We start from the raw sequence: 19814 nt of genomic DNA, 5'->3' as shown, positions 1-19814 counted from the left end.
TCATCACACCCTCCTCCAGGGGACTGGCAGTCTGCTAGGGCATCAGTACCCTCATTTCGGGTATGGTGAGGTGATAGAAAAGTCATTGGGTTCCCTTATTGATCATGAATTCAGAGTTAGGCAGTATGGATGTATAAACACAGTTCCGCAACAAATAACCATAGTACCTGCCAATCTCTAACAAGCGTTATTAGCACAAAGTTGTTCATAATATTCCTTATTAAGCTTTAAATAAACCACTTGTTGGTTTATTGCTGCATAATGATTTTATTGGTAATTTGCTCTTCTTTTTCCCTAACAAGTTTACCACTTTTCTTAGTCATCTCAAAAGTCCCCACATTCTTGGTTTCATTAATTTTTCTATATTTTCTATCTTATGAATCTCTGCTATGGTTCTTTTTTTTTTTAAAAAATGAGAATATTTCCAAAAGTTTGCACAATAATGGAACTAAAAGATAAGTATTCCAGAGCCAGAAATATTTTAAATTTTGGCCCAGCCTGATGGTTCAACTGGCTAATCCTCCATTTCCAAGCACGAGGATCCCATATGGGTGCCAACTCATGACCCGGTTGCCCACTTCCCATCCAGCTTCATGCCTGTGGCATGGAAAAGCAGTAGAGGATGGTCCAAGACTTTGGGACCCTGCATTCATGTGGGAGGCCTGGAGGAAGCTCTGGCTCCTGGATTCGGACTGGCGCAACTCTGGCTATTGCAGTCATTTGGGGAGTGAACCAGAGGGTGGGAGATCTCTCTCTCTGTCTCTCACTCTCTCTGTAAATCTTCCTTTCTAATGAATAAATCAAAACTATTTTTAAATTCATAGTTTAATTATATGCATTGCCATGAATATTCTGAAGACCCCTCATAAACATGCATATTTCAATTCGAATAATTTTTCCATCCAAAGAAATTTATCTTTCAATTTCAATTCCACAAAGTTTTAAAAATACCTTTGTGTAAGCATATAGTGCTATGAATTTTGCCATAGGCATTATTTTAGCAACATCCCATACGTTTGGCTTTTCTGTTTTAATACTTTCTAATTTCTCCTTTGACCTTTAGAGAATTTAGAAATGTTAGTTAGCTTCCAAATATTTGAGGATTTTTCTAGACTGTTTTGTTTTAATTCCATTCTGAACAGAGACCACACTTTGTATGACTGAATCCCTACAAATTTATCGAGACCTGTTTTTGGCTGTGAATGAAAGCTGTGTTGATAACTATTCATTCACAGTTGAAAATTATGTATATTCTGCTTTTGTTGGATGGGATGTTCTACAGATGTCAAATATAGCAAGTTCTTTGAACCTTTTACTCCTTAATGCTTTTCTCCTTACTTGTTCTATCAATTAATAATGTGTTTAATTAATTGAGACAGGAATATTAAACTCTGTGACTAGAATTGTGGATATATCTATTTTTCCTAAAGTTTCACCACACTTTATATATCAAGTGCTTCAAAGCTATGTTAATAGATACAAAAACATTAGGATCATTACAAACTTCTGATTGGCCCTTTATCTTCATAAAACAATCTTCATTCCTACTCATATTCCTTACTTGGGAATCTATTTTAGTAGTAATAAACACACTCCTGCTTTCTTTTGCCTAATATTTTCCTGGTATCTCCTCTTCCACACTATTGCTTTTGTCTTTACACATAAAGTGTGCTTCTGGCAGACAGCTCACATCTGTGCATTTGGTTGGGATTTTTCACTCAATCTCATAATCTCCTGTCTTAATGGGCTTTAGCCAATTTATATTTAATGCGAAAATGACACTGTTGGGTTTAAGTCTATCATCATGCTATTTGTTATCTATTTTCCATGTTTTTTTTTCTGCTTTATCTCTTCCTGTCTTAATTTTCATGACTTGAGGATCAGTGATATGATACCACTTCATTTATAGTTTATAACATTATAATAGTATACAAGTATACTTTAAAAAGTTAGTTAAAAATGAAATGAAAATATCATGCACATTTCCATGAACTTTTTGAAGCTACCTTAGATTTCTTTTTCTCCTGTCCCTTGTGCTAGTCTTGTCATGTTTTAATCTTACATTTGTTATAAATCCCATACAACTTTGTCTTAGCCACCTGTCTTTTAAAGAGGTCTAAATAATAGGAAAAAAAACCTTACAGTTACAATTTTTGGTACTCTTCATTATTTTGAATAGATTAATACTTTCCTTTGGCATTCCTGTCTCCCAGAAAGATTTTCTCTACAATTTCTTTTAGTGCAGCTCTATGGATGATGAATTCTTTCAATTTTTACATATTTCAAAGTATTTATTTTACCTTCCATTTTTGAAAGATGTTTTCTCCTGGTAAAGAATTTTATCTTAGCAGTTTTTTTTTCCTCCCTTTCAATACTTTAAATATGTTGTTCCATTAGTGTCAAGTCTTTTCCTAGTCTACTCCAGGTCTAATCCACTTCATCTATCCACTGAGTTTTAAAATTTCAAAGTCCATATTTTTCATGTATAAAATTTATATTTGATTCTTTTTAAAATTCTGCTTCTTTTCAGTTTTTTTAATTTCCTTCTGATTTTTACACTTTTTTTTCTTTTCTAGAATTATTTACTTGAAATACCAAGTGACGAACCAAGATCTTACCTCTGCTGGCTCACTCCCTGTCTGGCTGCTGCCAGGTCTGGGTCATGCCGAAGCCTAAGCCAGCAGCAGCCACAGCTCATTCCTAGTCTCACACATGCACAGCAGCAGAACTGGAACTTGAACTGGCACTGATGCAGAATGCAAGCATCTTAAGCAGAACCTTAACTTGCTGTACCACAGTGTTAAAGCTCTTTGATTTCTTTAATTATTGAAAATACTACGTTGTGGTCTCTTTCAGATTCCTGATCAATATCTAAGACTCTAATACTTCTGTTTATGCTATCAGATTAGGTTTATCCATAGTAGACCAGCCGCCTACTACTTATATAAATTAAAAAATAATACAAATTAATCTTAATCAGGACTTGTTTCTACTCTGGAATCTTTGTACACTTTGCTGTATTAAAGAGCTCCTGAATTTGAACCCAAAAGGTATCACTGCCCAAGATCAATTTATGTTAATTTCTTAAGGTGGTGCTTCTACTACCAACTAATTATTTTATTCCAAACTTCCAAGTTTTCAGTTTGGGTTTTTTTTTTTTAATTTTTTTACATTGGAAAATCAGATGCCATTTGTAGCAAGCTGCAGTCAGGAGTAGGAGGTGATTGTGGTACTCAGGAATGTGACACAGGACACAGGCACTAGGCTAAACGATAACCCAAGAAACACGTTATTATTGACATTATCATTACTGTTTTCCTTTTTTAAAGCAAGAATTTTTTTGTTGTTGTTATTCTTTATTTTAATTTAGAAGGCAGAGGCAGAGACATAGATTTTCCATTGTTTGGACCATGTCCCAAATGCCTGCCACAATGGGGACTGGGCCAGCCCAAAGCCAGGAGCACAGAACTTAGTTATTTGGGTCTCTGTGGGCCCAAGGACCTGAATCATCATCTGATGTCCCCCAGGGAATGCCCCATCAGCAAGCTGGACTCAGAAGCAGAGTTGGCACTCCAATAAGGCATACAGGCATCTCCAGTGGTGTCCTAACTGCTATGTCAAACACCTACTTCTCACCATTTTTAAAGCATGCATACTGAAGCCACTCCCCTCACTTCCTACCTTGATAGTTTTTCACAGGAGTCATCTTGTTATAATCTTCTGACAAAATAAACTCCTGCAAAATAGGAAAGCAAAATATTAAGTAAAAAGAAATTCTTTAAGTGAATGTTTTCGTAAAATTAGACTGTGTAGAACAAATATCACCAGAGAACTACATTTCACATATACAGCATTAGTACTTGCCTGTCAGCATTCTGTACCTTCTTAAAGGAACCATTACAATTATGATCTAATGCAATTATCATAGGTTTTGCCATGTGGCTATTAGGATGACTTCATATATACATGAGAAGAGACATTAGATCAAGTTCACAGTCTTGATATTGGCAACTCTGAAGGTAAACCTGATGAAAAATGCATTTCTTCCAAAGATGCCACAACTGAAATCCGCTAGGCTCGGTCAGTGAGCAAATGGATGCATTTGCTCTAGTAGAGAAAAAAGTTATAAATACTTTGAAGATTTTATTTATAATACCAGCAATTTATTTCCCCTTGTTTATTATCACTGGATTTCTGATACAGCACCTTGGCACAGTGGGTATCAATAAGCAGTGGTCAAATGGATAGGTGGAAGGCATCCCCCAATCTGATGAGATTAGTCTGGGTGTCAGATTTGCTGGAAAAATCAGTGTCTTTTTAGCACGCTGCATATACTCCTGGGCAAGAGATGATGTATGTTGTCATGTCAGCATTAATGCATTTATAAAATGACCCACATGCAGAAGCTAACCAAATGTTTATGAGGCCCAGTCAGGGTTGAAGTTAAAGCTTCTTTCAAAGGCAAAATATCCATACACTCTTAAAAGGTAAGCTGTCAAACATAAGCTGCAAAGTATTATAAACTTATGACTTCATCAGAGCTTAAAAAGAGAAAAAAACATCTTTCCAAAACATTTGGAAGCAACCAGAACTTTTCTTTGATGACTAAGGAGAGTGGGAGAACAGACACAGAAACCCCTTATTTGCTATCAATGTGTTCCTGAGTTCACGGAGTCTGTGTAATTTTTTAGAAGAAAAAAATTAACAATCTATGTGATAAATGTCACAAAGGTGAAATAGGTGATGTGAGAGAGCATACAAGTTTCTTTAGCTATTCATGTTTCTATTTCAGCCCCCTTTAACAAGCTGATCTACAAATGAATTTCTTCACGATTTTCTTAGAAATAGCATTATTTAACTTGTCACTTTTTATCTTCCTATCATTTATTCCTCCAGGGAGTGGTACTTACCTTATCCATTTCCTTAATTCCAAAGAGTTTTTAGACTAACAACTGAACAGAGCTGACTCATTTTTAAAGTAAAGTGGCTTGCCATTGGAGCCTCCACTGTGGGTAGGGAAAGCTTACATGTGCCGAAGCAATGATTCACCCTCAGCCTTTCATTCCGGGTAGGAGCAACCCGACCTCGAGCCTTGTTCTTTATAGAGCCCCAAATAGCCTGACATACATTCTGAACAGAACATTTAGAATCTGATAGATACATCACCAAATTGAGTTTTAAAGACTCAAGACTCACCAACACCTAATTGTTTTTAATACTCATTGTAGTATATAAAATAATACAGGATGTAAAAAAAAGTCTTCAAAAGTTCATGGAAATGTGCATTAGGAAAAAATTGTGCATGAATATCAAATTTCTTGCATTAAAGTAAGTTTATCTTTTAATTCCATTTTCCACAAACTTTTTGAAGTACCCTCCTTTAAGAAAAAAGCTACTAACTGCTGCCACCTGCAATCTCATGCCTTCCAGGCAACCAAACTCAAGGCAAGTCAACAGAATTCAAAGGGAGATGGAGAACTGGGAGACGAGACCCTTCTCCATCACCCTCTCCGGTGGATTCATCCAAAACGCACTGTTTCTGTTCCAGCATTTGTGTGCATGGAGTTAACATAGGATGGAGGACAGCTGGGCTTCTTCTATGACAGCTGAACCAGCCTGATGTTCAAGTTTCCTGCTCCCTTCACTTAACCGCACATCTTGGACCTCCAAATAAACTATTGGTATCTAAGTTTTCAGTTTTCAGAGAACCAGACCAAAGCAAGAAAATTTATACAACAAGAAATGAAAATGGCATACTGACACATCAAAAGTGCTCTAACTCATAAACAGGATAATACACATAAAGAACAACTGGTTATCGATTTGTTTTGTGCATCCATTGTAAAAATGGAAAAGTCAGGGATGTCCAATGATGATCAGATATAGAAATAGGCTATCACATGAAAGTGGCAGTGGGTGGGACAATGAATGCATACATACTTTCCAGAAAGTGATCTAGCAATGTTTACTAAGACCCTAAAGATTGGTTTGTGGCACTGTAAGTTAATGCCTACAATGCTGAATGCTAAATGCCACCCTCCCACATTGGCGTGTGGGCTCCAGTCCCAAGTGTTCTGTTTCCAATCCATCTCCCTGCTAAAGCATCAAAGGAAGGCCCAACTACATGGGCCCCCGCAACACACATGGGAAACCTGGATGGAGTTCCTGGCTCCTGGCTTCAGCCTGGCCCAGCCCTGGTTGTTGTAGCCATTTGAAAAGCCGGTCTGCATATGGAAGATGCCTTCCTTTTCCTGGCTCGATCTCTCTACATTTTAAACAAATAAATCTGAAAAAGAAAAGACTAGTAAATGTATATAAATTTTGAACTAGTGATATCTTCTGCATATATTTCAGTTCAAAAGGAGTTACATATCAAAGACTTTTACCTTCGTTACCATATTCTTTTGGGATTAGGAACCAGACCCTAGACTTGATTAATTTGAGAATACTGGGGGAAGATGAAATACACTAAGAGCATGAGTGTTTAAGAGCACAGCCTGGGCAAGGCCTTCTTACCCCAGACCTCAGTTTCCCTGCTGGTCCCTGAGGTGGCCTTGGTAAGCTGGCATTATGTATCTCATTCTCACCAGCATGTGAATAATCTTGCCATCCCCTACTGTATCTGTGTCCTGATGTCCATTCCCTGTCAGCTAAGAACCAGGATGAGGGTGATAGTCATCTGGGGCTCGCCACCCCTCCCCCAGGTGTCTGAAACTGGCAAGAACCCAAACTGTTGCCTCAGAACCTGCAGAGGGTGCTCTGGTTGTATCCTAGCCTGGCATCACAGAAGACTGGTATACATCCCAGGGAAATGAGTGGAGAGAGGATAAATGGAAAGAAAAGGAAAAGGGCTGGGGTCAGAGGTCAGACACAGGCCTTAGGATGGCCAGTGTACCTTCTATGGCCACTACCAAAATGTTGAGATGTCTCTGTACCACATCCCAACCTTCAGATGTTAGCACTGTGTTCCTGGTCCTAGAGCACACATGGGTCAGGCCCATGAATGTGGCTACAGATCCAGGCACATGGCTGTGTAGCAACTCCTGGAAAGGCTCACAGGTACAGAAAGGTCCAATACATGAGCTTCAGCAGGTCACTGAGCATCTAGCTCTGCAGGTGTCAGGGCTGCCCTTCTGCACTGTTGATAATGTGTTGGCTGAAGGCTGTGGCTGCCATTTCCAATTACTCAGCGGCAGTCTCCAGAGGTCCCAGGCTGATGGCTGCTGCCCAACAAGGACCCCAGTTCTGCACAGCCTGCAGTAACCTGCAGAGGGTACTGCTGTAGTCACTGGTAGGGAATAGCTGTAACTGAGCAGGAGACACACCTTCCCCACTGTCTGTGCCATAGCCTGGTGTCTGCTGAAGCCAGATCATGGGTATAGGGGATGACGATGGAGGAGAAACCCAGGAAGTGAATGAAGTGGCATGTAGTCACTGCTGGCACCAAGAGAGCTCAGACTGGGGTCTGGGATGCTATCATTTAAGAACGAAATTCAGCTGTCACAGATGCTACGTTTTTTGACATCTAGCGAATGCATATAGTGGGACGAGGAGCTAGTGTCATAGTGAGCCCTCCCTAGCCCCAACTAAATGGCCGATCTGGGCCCCAGTCTCTTGTCCACCCATGGCCCCTGGACTTACAGGGTTTGTTGCACTTGCAGCATTTTTGTAATTGTAAAAAGCAGCAGACAAGTGGAATATCCACTCAAAGGAGAAAATACTTGAGTAGAATATGGCATATTTATTTTACAAAGGATTATAGAACCATACAAAGTTAGAACCATGTGCTTCCTAGAGGGATACCTCTGATATCTGTAAGTGAAAACAAGTTACACGGTAATGTTTATCATGCGACCTTATTTTTTCACAACAAAACAGGAACCAAAAAACCCTTATAACATACAACTTTAAAGCTAGTTTGCCTCTTTAAAAGAGTTGAAAGAAATGTGAAAGGATACAGGAGAGGGTTCATGTTGGTTACATATACTTGTTTCTTGCCCGGTCCAGCCCCTGTTACCATGGATTTTGAGCCAGGGAATGAAAGTTCTCTCTGTATCTGTGTCTCAAATAAATAAAGATGAAAATGTAATGAGTCTATAAATAATCTGCATCTGCTTTCATGATTATTAACCTGTGAGTGGTTTTCTAGACATGGAATTACTAATACAAACTAAAATACTTCTAAAGCTCTGGATAAACATTACCAATATTTTTCCTAAAGAGTTTGCACCGGGCCCGGCGGCGTGGCCTAGCGGCTAAAGTCCTCGCCTTGAATGCCTCGGGATCCCATATGGGCGCCGGTTCTAATCCCGGCAGCTCCACTTCCCATCCAGCTCCCTGCTTGTGGCCTGGGAAGGCAGTCGAGGGCGGCCCAAAGATTTGGGACCCTGCACCCGCATGGGAGACCCGGAAGAGGTTCCTGGTTCCCGGCTTTGAATCGGAGCGCACCGGTCCGTTGCGGCTCACTTGGGGAGTGAAACATCGGATGGAAGATCTTCCTCTCTGTCTCTCCTCCTCTCTGTATATATCCGGCTTTCCAATAATAATAAAATCTTAAAAAAAAAAAAAGAGTTTGCACCAATTTATGTCCTTACCAGTAGTGTATGATAGTGACTATTCAATCCTAGTCAACATATTCTAACATATACTACTACTTGAGAAAAATGTAACTTTTATTAGTCGTATGTATTTCATTGATGCAACCTTTCTGCTAGCTGTAATATTTTTTTTTAAAGTTATTTATCTGAGAGTCAGTCAGAGAGATAGAGAGAGGGAGAGAGAGAGAAGGAGAGAGAAAGTGTGCCCCTACCCACTAGTCCCTTTCCCAAGCACCTGCAACAGTTGGGACTAACCCAGGCCAAATCCAGGGGCTGAGACCCACCCAATCCAGTCTCCCATGTGGATGACAGGAACTAACAACTTGTGCTATCGCCTGCTGCTTTCAAGGGTGCACATTAAGAGGAAGCTAGAATTCAGAGCACAGTTGGTTCTTAATCCCTAACTCTCTGACACTGAATGAAGGCTTAACAACTGACTTTAAAAATGTATATATTTATTTGAATGAGGAAAATAAGTCCGGGGTTGGGGGTAATATGGGAAGGGAGTAGGGAAGTCTCAGGCCCTGTGGAATTGTACCATAAAATTCATTTAAAATTTAAAAAATTTAAAAAGAAAGAGGATGAGAAAACAATATGTATTTGAAAGGCAGAATATAGAAAGAGAAGGGAAGGGAAGGGAAGAGGAGAGGAGATCTTCCAGCCTCTGGATTACTCCTCAAATGGCTGCAACAGCTGGAGTTGGGATGGTCTGAAACCAGTAGCCAATATCTTTCTCCAGGTCTCTCACGTTGAGTGCAGAGGCCCAAGGACTTAGGCTGGTTCACTCCCCGAGCAGCCGCAACAGCCGGAACTGAGCCAATCAGAAGCTAGGAGTCAGGAGTTTCTTTCAGGTGCAGGGTCCCAAGGCTATGGGCTGTCTTCAACTGCAGGCCACAAGTAGGGAGCTAGAAAGTAAGTGGAGCAGCTGGAACACAAACTGGTGCCCATTTGGGATCCTAGTGGATGCAAGGTGAGGATTTAGCTAATAGGCAATTATATGGGGCCCACACCATTCTATTTCTAAGCTTTAGAAGAAAAGGAAGGGTGCTGTTTCTTTGATGTTTCAGAACAAATTAAGAATGGCAAAGAAAAGAAAAATGGCCACAATGCTTAAACTGCAATGTTCTTAGCATCTAACACTGTGGCTTGCAGTGGAGTAAAGAGAAAAAAGCTTTTAAGCTTTTTTGTACATTTGTCAATGCCTTTTCTGCTTCTGTTTGTCTCTGAATTCCTATGAAAAGTAAAGCTTGCCAAAAAAAAAAAATCCATCTTAATTTGGGCAATATCTTAAATGTTGCTAATGGCTCTGTCATTAAAGAATGTATACAAGGAGGCCCATGACTGTGTATACACATGCCATTCACAACCCTCTTGTGGCATGTTTCACAAGATTCATCATTATTGTTCTTTGGTTTATAAAAATGTATGTCAAGTGGATACATTACTTTTTGTTTGCTAACATGTCACCTTATCCAAGAGGAGCTGCTTGACTTGTTTTCTTAGGTCATCTTTAGGTCCTAACACATTGTAAGTTCTCAGTGATATCTCATGAAAGATGGGGAATGATGGACTGGCAGAATAGAACCCACAGTGCTGTGTGGTGGCTTATAGTTCCACCCAGGAACAGGGCTTGACAAGGGCACATAAGGCCGAGGCACAGGGTAGTGGTTTCAGTATTTGTGTCTCCTAAATTAAGGGTTTAAAATTAATTGCACGGGGGCCCGGCGGCGTGGCCTAGCGGCTAAAGTCCTCGCCTTGAACGCACCAGGATTCCATATACGCACCGGTTCTAATCCCAGCAGCTCCACTTCCCATCCAGCTCCCTGCTTGTGGCCTGGGAGGGCAGTTGAGGACGGCCCAATGCATTGGGACCCTGCACCCACGTGGGAGACCTGGAAGAGGTTCCAGGTTCCTGGCTTCGGATCGGCGCGCATCGGCCCGTTGCGGCTCACTTGGGGAGTGAATCATCGGATGGAAGATCTTCCTCTCTGTCTCTCCTCCTCTGTGTATATCTGACTTTGTAATAAAATGAATAAATCTTTAAAAATAAATAAAATAAAATTAATTGCGCATGTGATGGTATTAGGAGGTGCAGAATTTAAGCGGTGGTGAAGTCATGAAGGTGGAGTACTTAGGAATGAGATTAGAATCCTTTACTGAAGAGCTGAGAGGGATCACACAATTCTTCATTCCCTTCCATCCCCTACACTAAATTAGAACCTAGTGTCCCTCTATGTCAAGGGGTTATCTTGGAAGTAGAAACTGGAACCTCATTAGACACCAAACCTGTTGCAGCCATGATCCAGGACTTCCCAGTCCCTCAACACTGTGAGAAAGAAAATTCTGTTGTTTAGAAATAACCCAGTCTCGGGTATTTGGTTAAAATATCTGCTCTGCCCACAAAGATATCTCATATTTATGGTCATGTTGAGGCAGAAGCCCTACTCTAAACCAGATGTATTTACTGGATTTGTTGTCTCCTCCCTCTTTTCCTTTTTCTCAAAAGTAATGTTCAACTACTGCAAATAATAGAAGAACTTTTAAACAATCAATAACAATTAGGAAACAATGTGTCAGATTCCTCTGCTGTTTCCAGGGCCACTCTGAGTTTACTGACAAAGGAGAACTATACAGTTCGAAGTACAACTTGACTACTCACCTATAAAACACCATCCCCTCAAGAATTCCAACATTGGGGCTGGTATTGTGACATAGTGGATAAAGCCACCTACAAATGCTGCCATCCCACATGGGCACTGGTTCATGTCCTGCCTGCTTTTAGTTGAACTCACTGTTGATGGCCTGAGAAAGCAATGGAAGATGACCCAAGTGCTTGGGCTCCTCCTTTCATGTGGGACACCAAAATGAAGTTCTTGGCTCCCGGCACTGTCTTGTGCTCGCCCCTGGCCACTGTGGCCACTTAGGCAATGGACCAGCAGAGGAAGATCTCTCTCTCCCTCTCCTTCTGTAACTGACTTTCACATGCCACAGACATAAACTTCAATTTCTAGTTTCTTTATTTAAAAGTTCCTCAATGATCCCTATTCCTTAAAACATAGCACTACTTGGAGGATAAAAAGTATAATCTAGGTTATTAGCTACTGATTCTAAGTCATGCATTTTGCTTACTGAAGACATGAACTAAGTTTTAATTTGAACAGGGCAAATATAATCAAGGACTCTTAACACAAAAATGATTAAGAGTGAAGGAAGAGATAACATCTATTTAATTACCTAGCAAAAGTATCATATCAAAGTACACAGCTTTGGGGTGGGTGATCTTGTATGTGTGCCTATGCCATGTCATTAGCGAAAAGATAAACACATCAAAGGGTCCTGTGAACCCAGAGGTATCTTGTTTTTGCCTCCATACAAGAGTGGATGGTGTAAGAGCAAGAACGGTTTGGGACTAGTAAACTCTTCATGCTATATTCATGTAAGAAATCTAGTTTTGCTTCTGTGTTTCTGCTGTAGACATGCACGGATGTACACTGTACTTGTCAAATACATATTTGTACCTCTTTTTTTAAGGATTTATTTATTTTTATAGCAAAGTCAGATATACAGAAAGGAGGAGAGACAGAGAGGAAGATCTTCCGTCCGATGATTCACTTCCCAAGTGACTGCAACGGCCGGTACTGCACCGATCCGAGGCCAGGAGCCAGGAGCTTTTCGAGGTCTCCCACGTGGGTGCAGGGTTCCAAGGCTTTGGGCCGTCCTCAACTGCTTTCCCAGGCCACAAGCAGAGAGTTGGATGGGAAGTGGAGCTGCTGGGATTAGAACTGGCGCCCGTATGGGATCCCTGCACGTTCAAGGCGAGGACTTTAGCCACTAGGTCACCGCGCTGGGCCCCATATTTGTACTTCTACTTGTGTTTGTCAAATACATAATATCCTAACTACTTATTGAAATGAACGTGACTGATTTTTATTTTCTTGTAGTGAAAACATACACAACATTAAAGTTGTCATCTTCATCATTTCTGGCTACCTAGCTTATTAGGACTGAGCAAACTCACAGTATCATGCATCAGATCTTTTTCATCTTGTAAAACTGACACCCTACACCCATTAAACACTCATTCCTCCTACTCCCTTCCTTCAGGTCTTGATTAATCACTTTTTACTTCTTTAGTTCTATGATTTTTGACTGCTTGAGGTACTTCATTCATGTGGAATCATGACATTTTTTTCTTTCTGGAACTGATTAATTTAATTTAGCATAACATCCTCCAGTCTCAACCACGTTGTAGCAGGTGACAAAATTTCCTTAGTTTTTAAGGCCACATAACAGCCCACTGTATGTATATACTATATATCTATTCATTTGTTGATGGATATTTGGGCTTCTAGCTCTTTAGTAATGTACATGTTACTGTGAACACGGGGGTGCAATGATCTATTCAAGGTCCCTGATTCTAGTTCCTTTGGTCATATACCCTGAAGTGGAGTGGCTGGATCATGTAAGGTGTTTCTATTTTCAGTTTTTTGAGTAATTTCATATGTAAACAAATGACTGATTTGAAATCACTGTTAGAAACATATTGTTATCTTTAAAACTGATTTATTACATAGTTTCAAAATTAGTAGTGTCTTGTTGTTCCTGCCTCAGATACCAGGAAGTTGAGAGTCAAATTCAAGTACTAACCACACGAACTCTACTGATCCTCATAGTCTACACACTTACATTATTTTTATTATTGTCCCAGGTTTGACTTAGGCTCGTTTGAGTGTAAGGAACATAAACCACTACAGAGGAGGGGATTTATTGCAAAGACACAGAGGTCATCATGTGAAAGCAATGGGCCAGTGAAGTTGTACTGCTCCCCCCACCCCATATCCTTCACAGGCTCAATGCCTCTCTTGGCATCTCCAATCTGTCATTCTAAGTGCAACAACCTAGTATCCTCTCCTAACTAACTCATATCTTCTGATTACCCAGTTTCTGTTCTCTTCTAACTGGACCTTGCATGGGCTATCTCAGAACAGAGAGGATTTGTAGGACAGGACAACTGAGTGATGGATGGGGACACATGTCATTATGTTTTGGTCCAAACCCCTAGAATCAGCCCCAAGAATGATTTCTTACGTAAACTGTGGACTTTGAGTGACAATGATATCAATACAGGTTCATGTGACACTAGGGTGGGGACTGCTGATAACAGAGAAGGCTATGTGTCTACGGAAGCAGGGGGTCTATGGGAATTTTTTCAATTTTGTTATGAAACTAAAATCGCTGTAAAACCACCAGCAAGTAAAACCTCAACATCCATGAGAACGGCACTGAGCAAAGAGCTTCTAAGCTACAGGGGCCTCTTATCTAAGGTTGTCTCCATTCTCTCACACTGAGTGGCCTGGAATCTGGGACACCTTAGTTACCTTTTTGTTTAAAATCAGTAATTCTCAAAACTTAGGTTTCTGGTTCCTTTGCCTTAAAAAATAACGTATTCTGAAGATCTTGCATTTCTGTGGGTTACACTGACTGATACATCTTATTAGAAATCACAGCTGCAGAAATTTTCAACAATGACAATTTAATTACGGTAATATAAAAATAAAATTTTCTTTACAAAACAAAGAATGTAGTGACGTCAGAAGCACTGCTTTCCAGGTTAGCAATTCTCATTAACGGAGTGACAAGGTAGAAGTCTAACAGAAGACACTTGTGTTCTCATTTGCTTCTGCATCAAATTCGTACATTTGTTGGAAAATGGGATTGAATGAGATAAGTATCTTGACGCTAGTATGAAAAAGCTTCCTTTTCAGGGATCAGAGTTTGAGAACTACTTTTTTTAGTGACTGAATTGATTTTAGCATTCCAAAATCTTCATTTCAGATTCTGCCAGTCTGCCTGCAGAATAGAATTCAAAGACATATTCTTGTTTATGATTATGAAAAGAGGCTTTGGGGCTAACAATCAGTGGGGACATTCTCTCATCCAGGTTCTGAGAGGCTAGTTGTCATTGTCCCTAATGTCAAGCGTCTAAAGACTAAAACCTTTCCTGAACACAGATATTTCAAAAAGGTGGTGAATGGATGCTTTAGTGGCAAACTCCCAGCCTGGACTGCAAGCTTTGTAGGAAACTCCAGTCACATTTCTAAGACTGACATGTACCACAGCAGTGTCTGAAACAAGAGGTGGAACAAAGATGCCCAGGGTTTGGGCAACAACAGCCAGTCTCTCCAGATTCAAGATGATGCTTACAAAGAAACAAAGTCAGGCTTATAAACTCTATTGATTCTTGTTCAAATTCAGGTTTACACACAAAACATTTCATGATCTTGTTGCACACAAACTACTTAATTGGTTGCTCCGCCTGGGTGCTTAAGTGTTTACTTGCCAGCATGTTTGCTTATCCGTGGGCAGGTGTTTTTGTTCTTTCCCATACCCTGGTTTTTCAGCAGTACTTTTCCCAAGAGGATGGAAGGGAGAGGTTGGTTTGGATGCAACCACTCCTGAAACTGCCTCTGGAAAACTGCAAAATCTTAAGGACAAATGCCCTTGAAAGTTATTCAATGAATGGAGAATATCCAGTTCAAGCCCATAATCTTAATCCATAATATCTATGTTTTACACAAAGAAAGTCTCTCGGTATCCTGTATCCTCATGATCTTTCACAGACAGTAAAAGAAGTTGCATATGCTAAATGAAAAATTCTACTGTAATATTAAACAAATGGTATGAGAAATTAGTTTACATAATTTGCCATTTATTTATCTGAACAGAAGAAAACATAGGTCAGAACTTTGGAGAAAATTATTCCAAAGAAAGAAACTGCCTACTGAAGCTGAAAGGAGCAGAGACTGTAGGAGTAGGGAACTCAGTGCAGGTCTTCCTATTACTTTGAGTCATTATCACTGCCTCCCAGAGTCTCCATTCGCAGGACACTGGAGTCAGGAGCCAGGCACTCCAAAGTGGGATTCAGGAAATTCTAGCCAATATCTTCACTGTTAGGCCCAACCGCAGCCTCTAGCCTAATAGTTACAGCTAACAACTATTATTCCCAGTTGATAGTGAAATTAGTCTGGAACTTTTAAGTTTTTGCTCTCTTGGAGTTTTGGAGTTTGTAAAGGATCTTAGAGACTACCTTATCCAATGATTCATTCTTTAGATGGGAGACTAAAGTTTAGAGATACTTGGACTTGTCCCAAGATCACAAGCTACTCTGACTGCAGAGCTAGGCTAAAACACAGGATCTGTCTCTTAATTTTTCAAATCCACTGATCTTTTGAGCTCAAAGAGCTCTCCTCAAAACACTGAAACCTGAGAAAATGTCTCACTGAATTTTTATGAGCAGAGGAAAAAAACCGCAGTGCAAATTCTGAAATCATTATACTTTGTAAAAAACCCAGACAATACACCGTTTAATACCCACCAAAAAGGAAGCATGAAGCACTGTGCACCTCCAATGTCTCTATCATGATGGCTGCTACCCAGTGAAAGCACAGCCAGCTGGTCTGCCACGGACACTGACCAATCAGAACAGATGCTGGCTGTGGACAGAAGCAACTGATTGGACTGGCTGTACAACAGGCTGGCCACTGAGTGATCTTTGTCAATCATTCCTTCTCTCTACTCAATCTCTCCTACACATTTCTTCATCCAATCATCATCTCCCTTGAACGCTGCCCCCTCCAATGCACTTCCAACTATCCTCGACAATGACCTGCACATTTCTACCTCCTAACCTTTGCTCTAGTCTCTCTTTCCCCAATTTCTGTTATTTCTTAAACCTATCTTTCCAAGCCAGGCTGAATGGTCTGTTTTTATTACACTCACTCCAGGTATAAAGGATCTTGTTTCTCTGAATTTCAAGAAATTCCAGTACTCTTTTATGTTACTGATCACAATCTGCATTAAGTCAGTGCTATCTGTGATCAGATTTTTTTATTCCCTACAGATTTTAAATTGAAAGGTAGTTTTGTTTTTCTTGTCGGTGTGTCTCCTACAAGATTACCATTTTCCCTAATAGATAGTGTATCAGAGGGAACCAATAAATATTTATGAGTAAAGGAATAATCAATCTCTTTTAAAAGATACAATCAAAATTTTAATTGTATGAGAAAAGCTTCTGTCGCAGAGCTTTGCGCTATCTTGGCCTCTGTCTGCAACTCCTTTCCCCAGATATTAAACATGACTCATTCCTCCACCCACTTGTCTTGTACTCCAACGACACCTCATTATGAGGCCCAACCAGTCTATCTTCTAAAAATCACAATTAGGCAAGGTGTTTGGCCTAGTGGTTAAGACACAAGATTAGATGCAGGCATAGAGCACTCATTTGGAAGGCCTGCTACTTAGCTTCCATACCTTGGGAGGCTGTGTGTGGCTGGATCTCTGCCAACCTTGAGGAAGACCACGACTCAGTTCCTGGCCCCTCCTGGATGCTGTAGGCACTGGGGGAGTGCACAAGCAAATAGAACAATCTTTGTATGTCTCCTCTCTGCCTTTTAAATACATATATTTTTGAAAATTGCAATCCATTCCCTTTATCCTGCTCTCACATTTCCATTCCCTTTTACTTCACACTACTTCACCCGACAGTACACATCAACTCTACGATCATCTAACAAATGTAGAAATTATTATGTTCCTTATTTAAATTGAGTTTATTATATGTGACACAGAGAAGAGGGCCTTTTTAAGGAAGGATGACATATTTAGTTCGCTAATGTATCATAGGCATCTAACACTTCCTGGCACACGGAGGGTAATTAATATATTTTGCTAAAAGAATCAAATAAGAATACGAAATAGTATTTTAAATGTAATAACTTAAAAACAGAATTTTAATGCCATACTATTTTACATGTATGAGTTTTAAGAAGCATAAAAAATCAATATATACTACACAAACACGAAATGGTTCTTTTTAAGTCATAGCTGCAGTTGATAAGCAACATTTGCTAGTTGTGTGTTTATTTAGACAAACCATCAGAGAAAGATTAACTGGTTTACTCATCAATAGTAGGCTTAAAGTAGGACCATAATTGTCATTTTGGGGTTCAATGCTTTATACAACTATGTGAATAAAAATATTTACAAATTATTCAACAAATAAAGGAAAAAAGAAAGAGATTTCAACTGCTAAACAATTCCTCCTGCTAATCAATGCCAACAAATAGAACAATTTGTACTTTTTACTCAAATCCCAAGAGTAGCCAATGTCTTGGTTTTTGGTTAACACAAAACACAACAATGAGCAGTTTCTTCAACCTGTTTCTAATCATGTTATCCATGCTTAAACATTATAATTTTCACTTATATTTAAATTCACATATTTTCAATTATGAGAATTATTCAAATCTACATAAAACTAAAAAAAAAAGAAAATTTTATAAGTAAAGCTTATTAGCCAGCAATGGTACTCATAAGACACAAACTAGTCTAAAAATATTTATTAAAATATATTTAAACTTCCAGTGTCAACTCATTGCATAAAAATTAAGTTTGGGGCCTGGAATGGTAACCTAGCAGCTAAAGTCCTTGCGCTGCATTTGATGGGATCACATATTGGCAACTGCTTCATGTCCGGCTTCTCTACTTCTCATCCAAATCACTGCTTGTGGTCTAGCGAAGCAGTCGAGGATGGCCCAAAGATTTGGGACCCTGCACCCATGTAGAAGATCCTCAAGAAGCTCCTGGCTTTGGATCGATTCAGCTCTAGCTTTTGAAGCTTCTTGAAGAGTGAAGCAGCTGACAGAGGATCTTTCGCCCTGTATATCTGCCTTTCTAATAAAAATAACAGTCTTTTAAAAAGAATTGAAAGTTTTTAATTTTAGATAAAGTATTAAGCTTACCAAAAAGTAAATCAAAATTTATTTATAGTAAAATAGAACTTTTGCAATACAAACTGCAATTGCAATTTCTGGAAGACTTTCTGAGTGCTACGCCTTTTTTTATTACAATTTTACTTCTTTTTATTATTATCATTTTATGATACAGTTCCATAGGCCCTGGGATTTCCTTTATCTACCCCCCAAATTCCTCCCACCTCACTGAGTTCCCATATATCATTACTATGGAATAGTTCTTAATACACAGTCATATGTCCATCACTGCGGGCATGGGCAATGGCAGAGAGTCCAGCATCCTATTGTCAAGATATAATAAACAGTTTCATTCTAACTCCATTTTTGTCTGGAAGTAGAAATGCATACTGCATTGTATACTCACATCTGGATATGATAGTCTCCATTACACAGTGACTATACATACCCTTGAATGAAAAGTCACAATACAAATCAACAATAGGAAGAAAAAAATTTACGTTACTATGAAGTTAACTAACATGCTGCTAGATACGATAATCTCTATTACACCATTACTATACATCCTCTTAAATGAAAAGCCACAAAACAAAATAAACAGAAAGAAAATAAATAACAACACCATAAAGTTAAATTACATGCTACTGGATGACTAATGTGTCGCTGAAGAAATGAAAAAGAAAACCAAGAACCTTCTTGAAGAAAATGATGCTACTCTATGATCTGTGAGTCATGGAAGAATTTAATCAGAAAAAGTGTTTTGAAGAGATGAAACTAACAAAAAAAATCAAAAGCCATGAGATACAGTTTTCACTGATCTTTGTTGGTGAAATGTGTCTCCTGTAGGCAACAAATAGATGGGTTTTGTTTTTCAATCAAGTCTACTAATCTATGATGTTTGATTGATAAGTTTAAGATGTTTATATTCAGGGTTAATACAAATAGGTGGTAGTTTGGTTCTGTCTTTTTAGCAATGGGTTGTTCACTGATTTAGTCTTCTGTTGTTATTTTACTGGGCTGTTCTTCACATTTGCCTTTGGTTTTGGTGGGCGCTATTCCTTTTCTCTGTCAAGAGAACATCTTGAAGTATCATTTGTAGGACAGGTTTGGAAGAGGCAAATTCTTTTAACTTTTCTTGACTGTGGAAGAATTTTATTTAATTTTCAAAGACAAAGGAAAGTTTTGCTGGGTATGTTATCCTGGGTCAACAATCTTTTTTTTTTTTCTTTTAGAATCTGGAATATGTCACTCCATTCTCTTCTTGCCTGTAGTTTCCTGTGAGAGGTCTCCTGTGAGTTTAACCGGCATTTCTTTATATGTCAGTTGATTTTTTTCATGTGCGCATTTAAGGATCTTTTCCTTATGTTCAATTGAAGAGAGCTTGATGATCATGTGTCTTGGTGAAGGTCGCTTTTGATCAGGCCTGTTTGGAGTTGTGTGCCCCTCC

General features: G+C 39.3%; 1 protein-coding gene across 1 annotated transcript in view; it reads right to left on the bottom strand.

Moving 5' to 3' along the window:
- The window catches only part of WDFY2 (WD repeat and FYVE domain containing 2), a 151543-nt gene that overhangs the window by 40170 nt on the left and 91559 nt on the right, over positions 1–19814 (bottom strand). Inside the window, exon 4 of the mRNA XM_004577496.4 lies at positions 3682–3736. Within this exon, the coding sequence (XP_004577553.1) occupies positions 3682–3736 (55 nt within the window). The remainder of the gene's footprint in view (positions 1–3681; positions 3737–19814) is intronic.

Source organism: Ochotona princeps, chromosome 12 (assembly GCF_030435755.1).
Source record: "Ochotona princeps isolate mOchPri1 chromosome 12, mOchPri1.hap1, whole genome shotgun sequence".
In the NCBI taxonomy this organism is placed as follows: domain Eukaryota; kingdom Metazoa; phylum Chordata; class Mammalia; order Lagomorpha; family Ochotonidae; genus Ochotona; species Ochotona princeps.
Note: the sequence above shows the minus strand (reverse complement) of the source record. Positions and strands in the feature narration are given on the sequence as shown.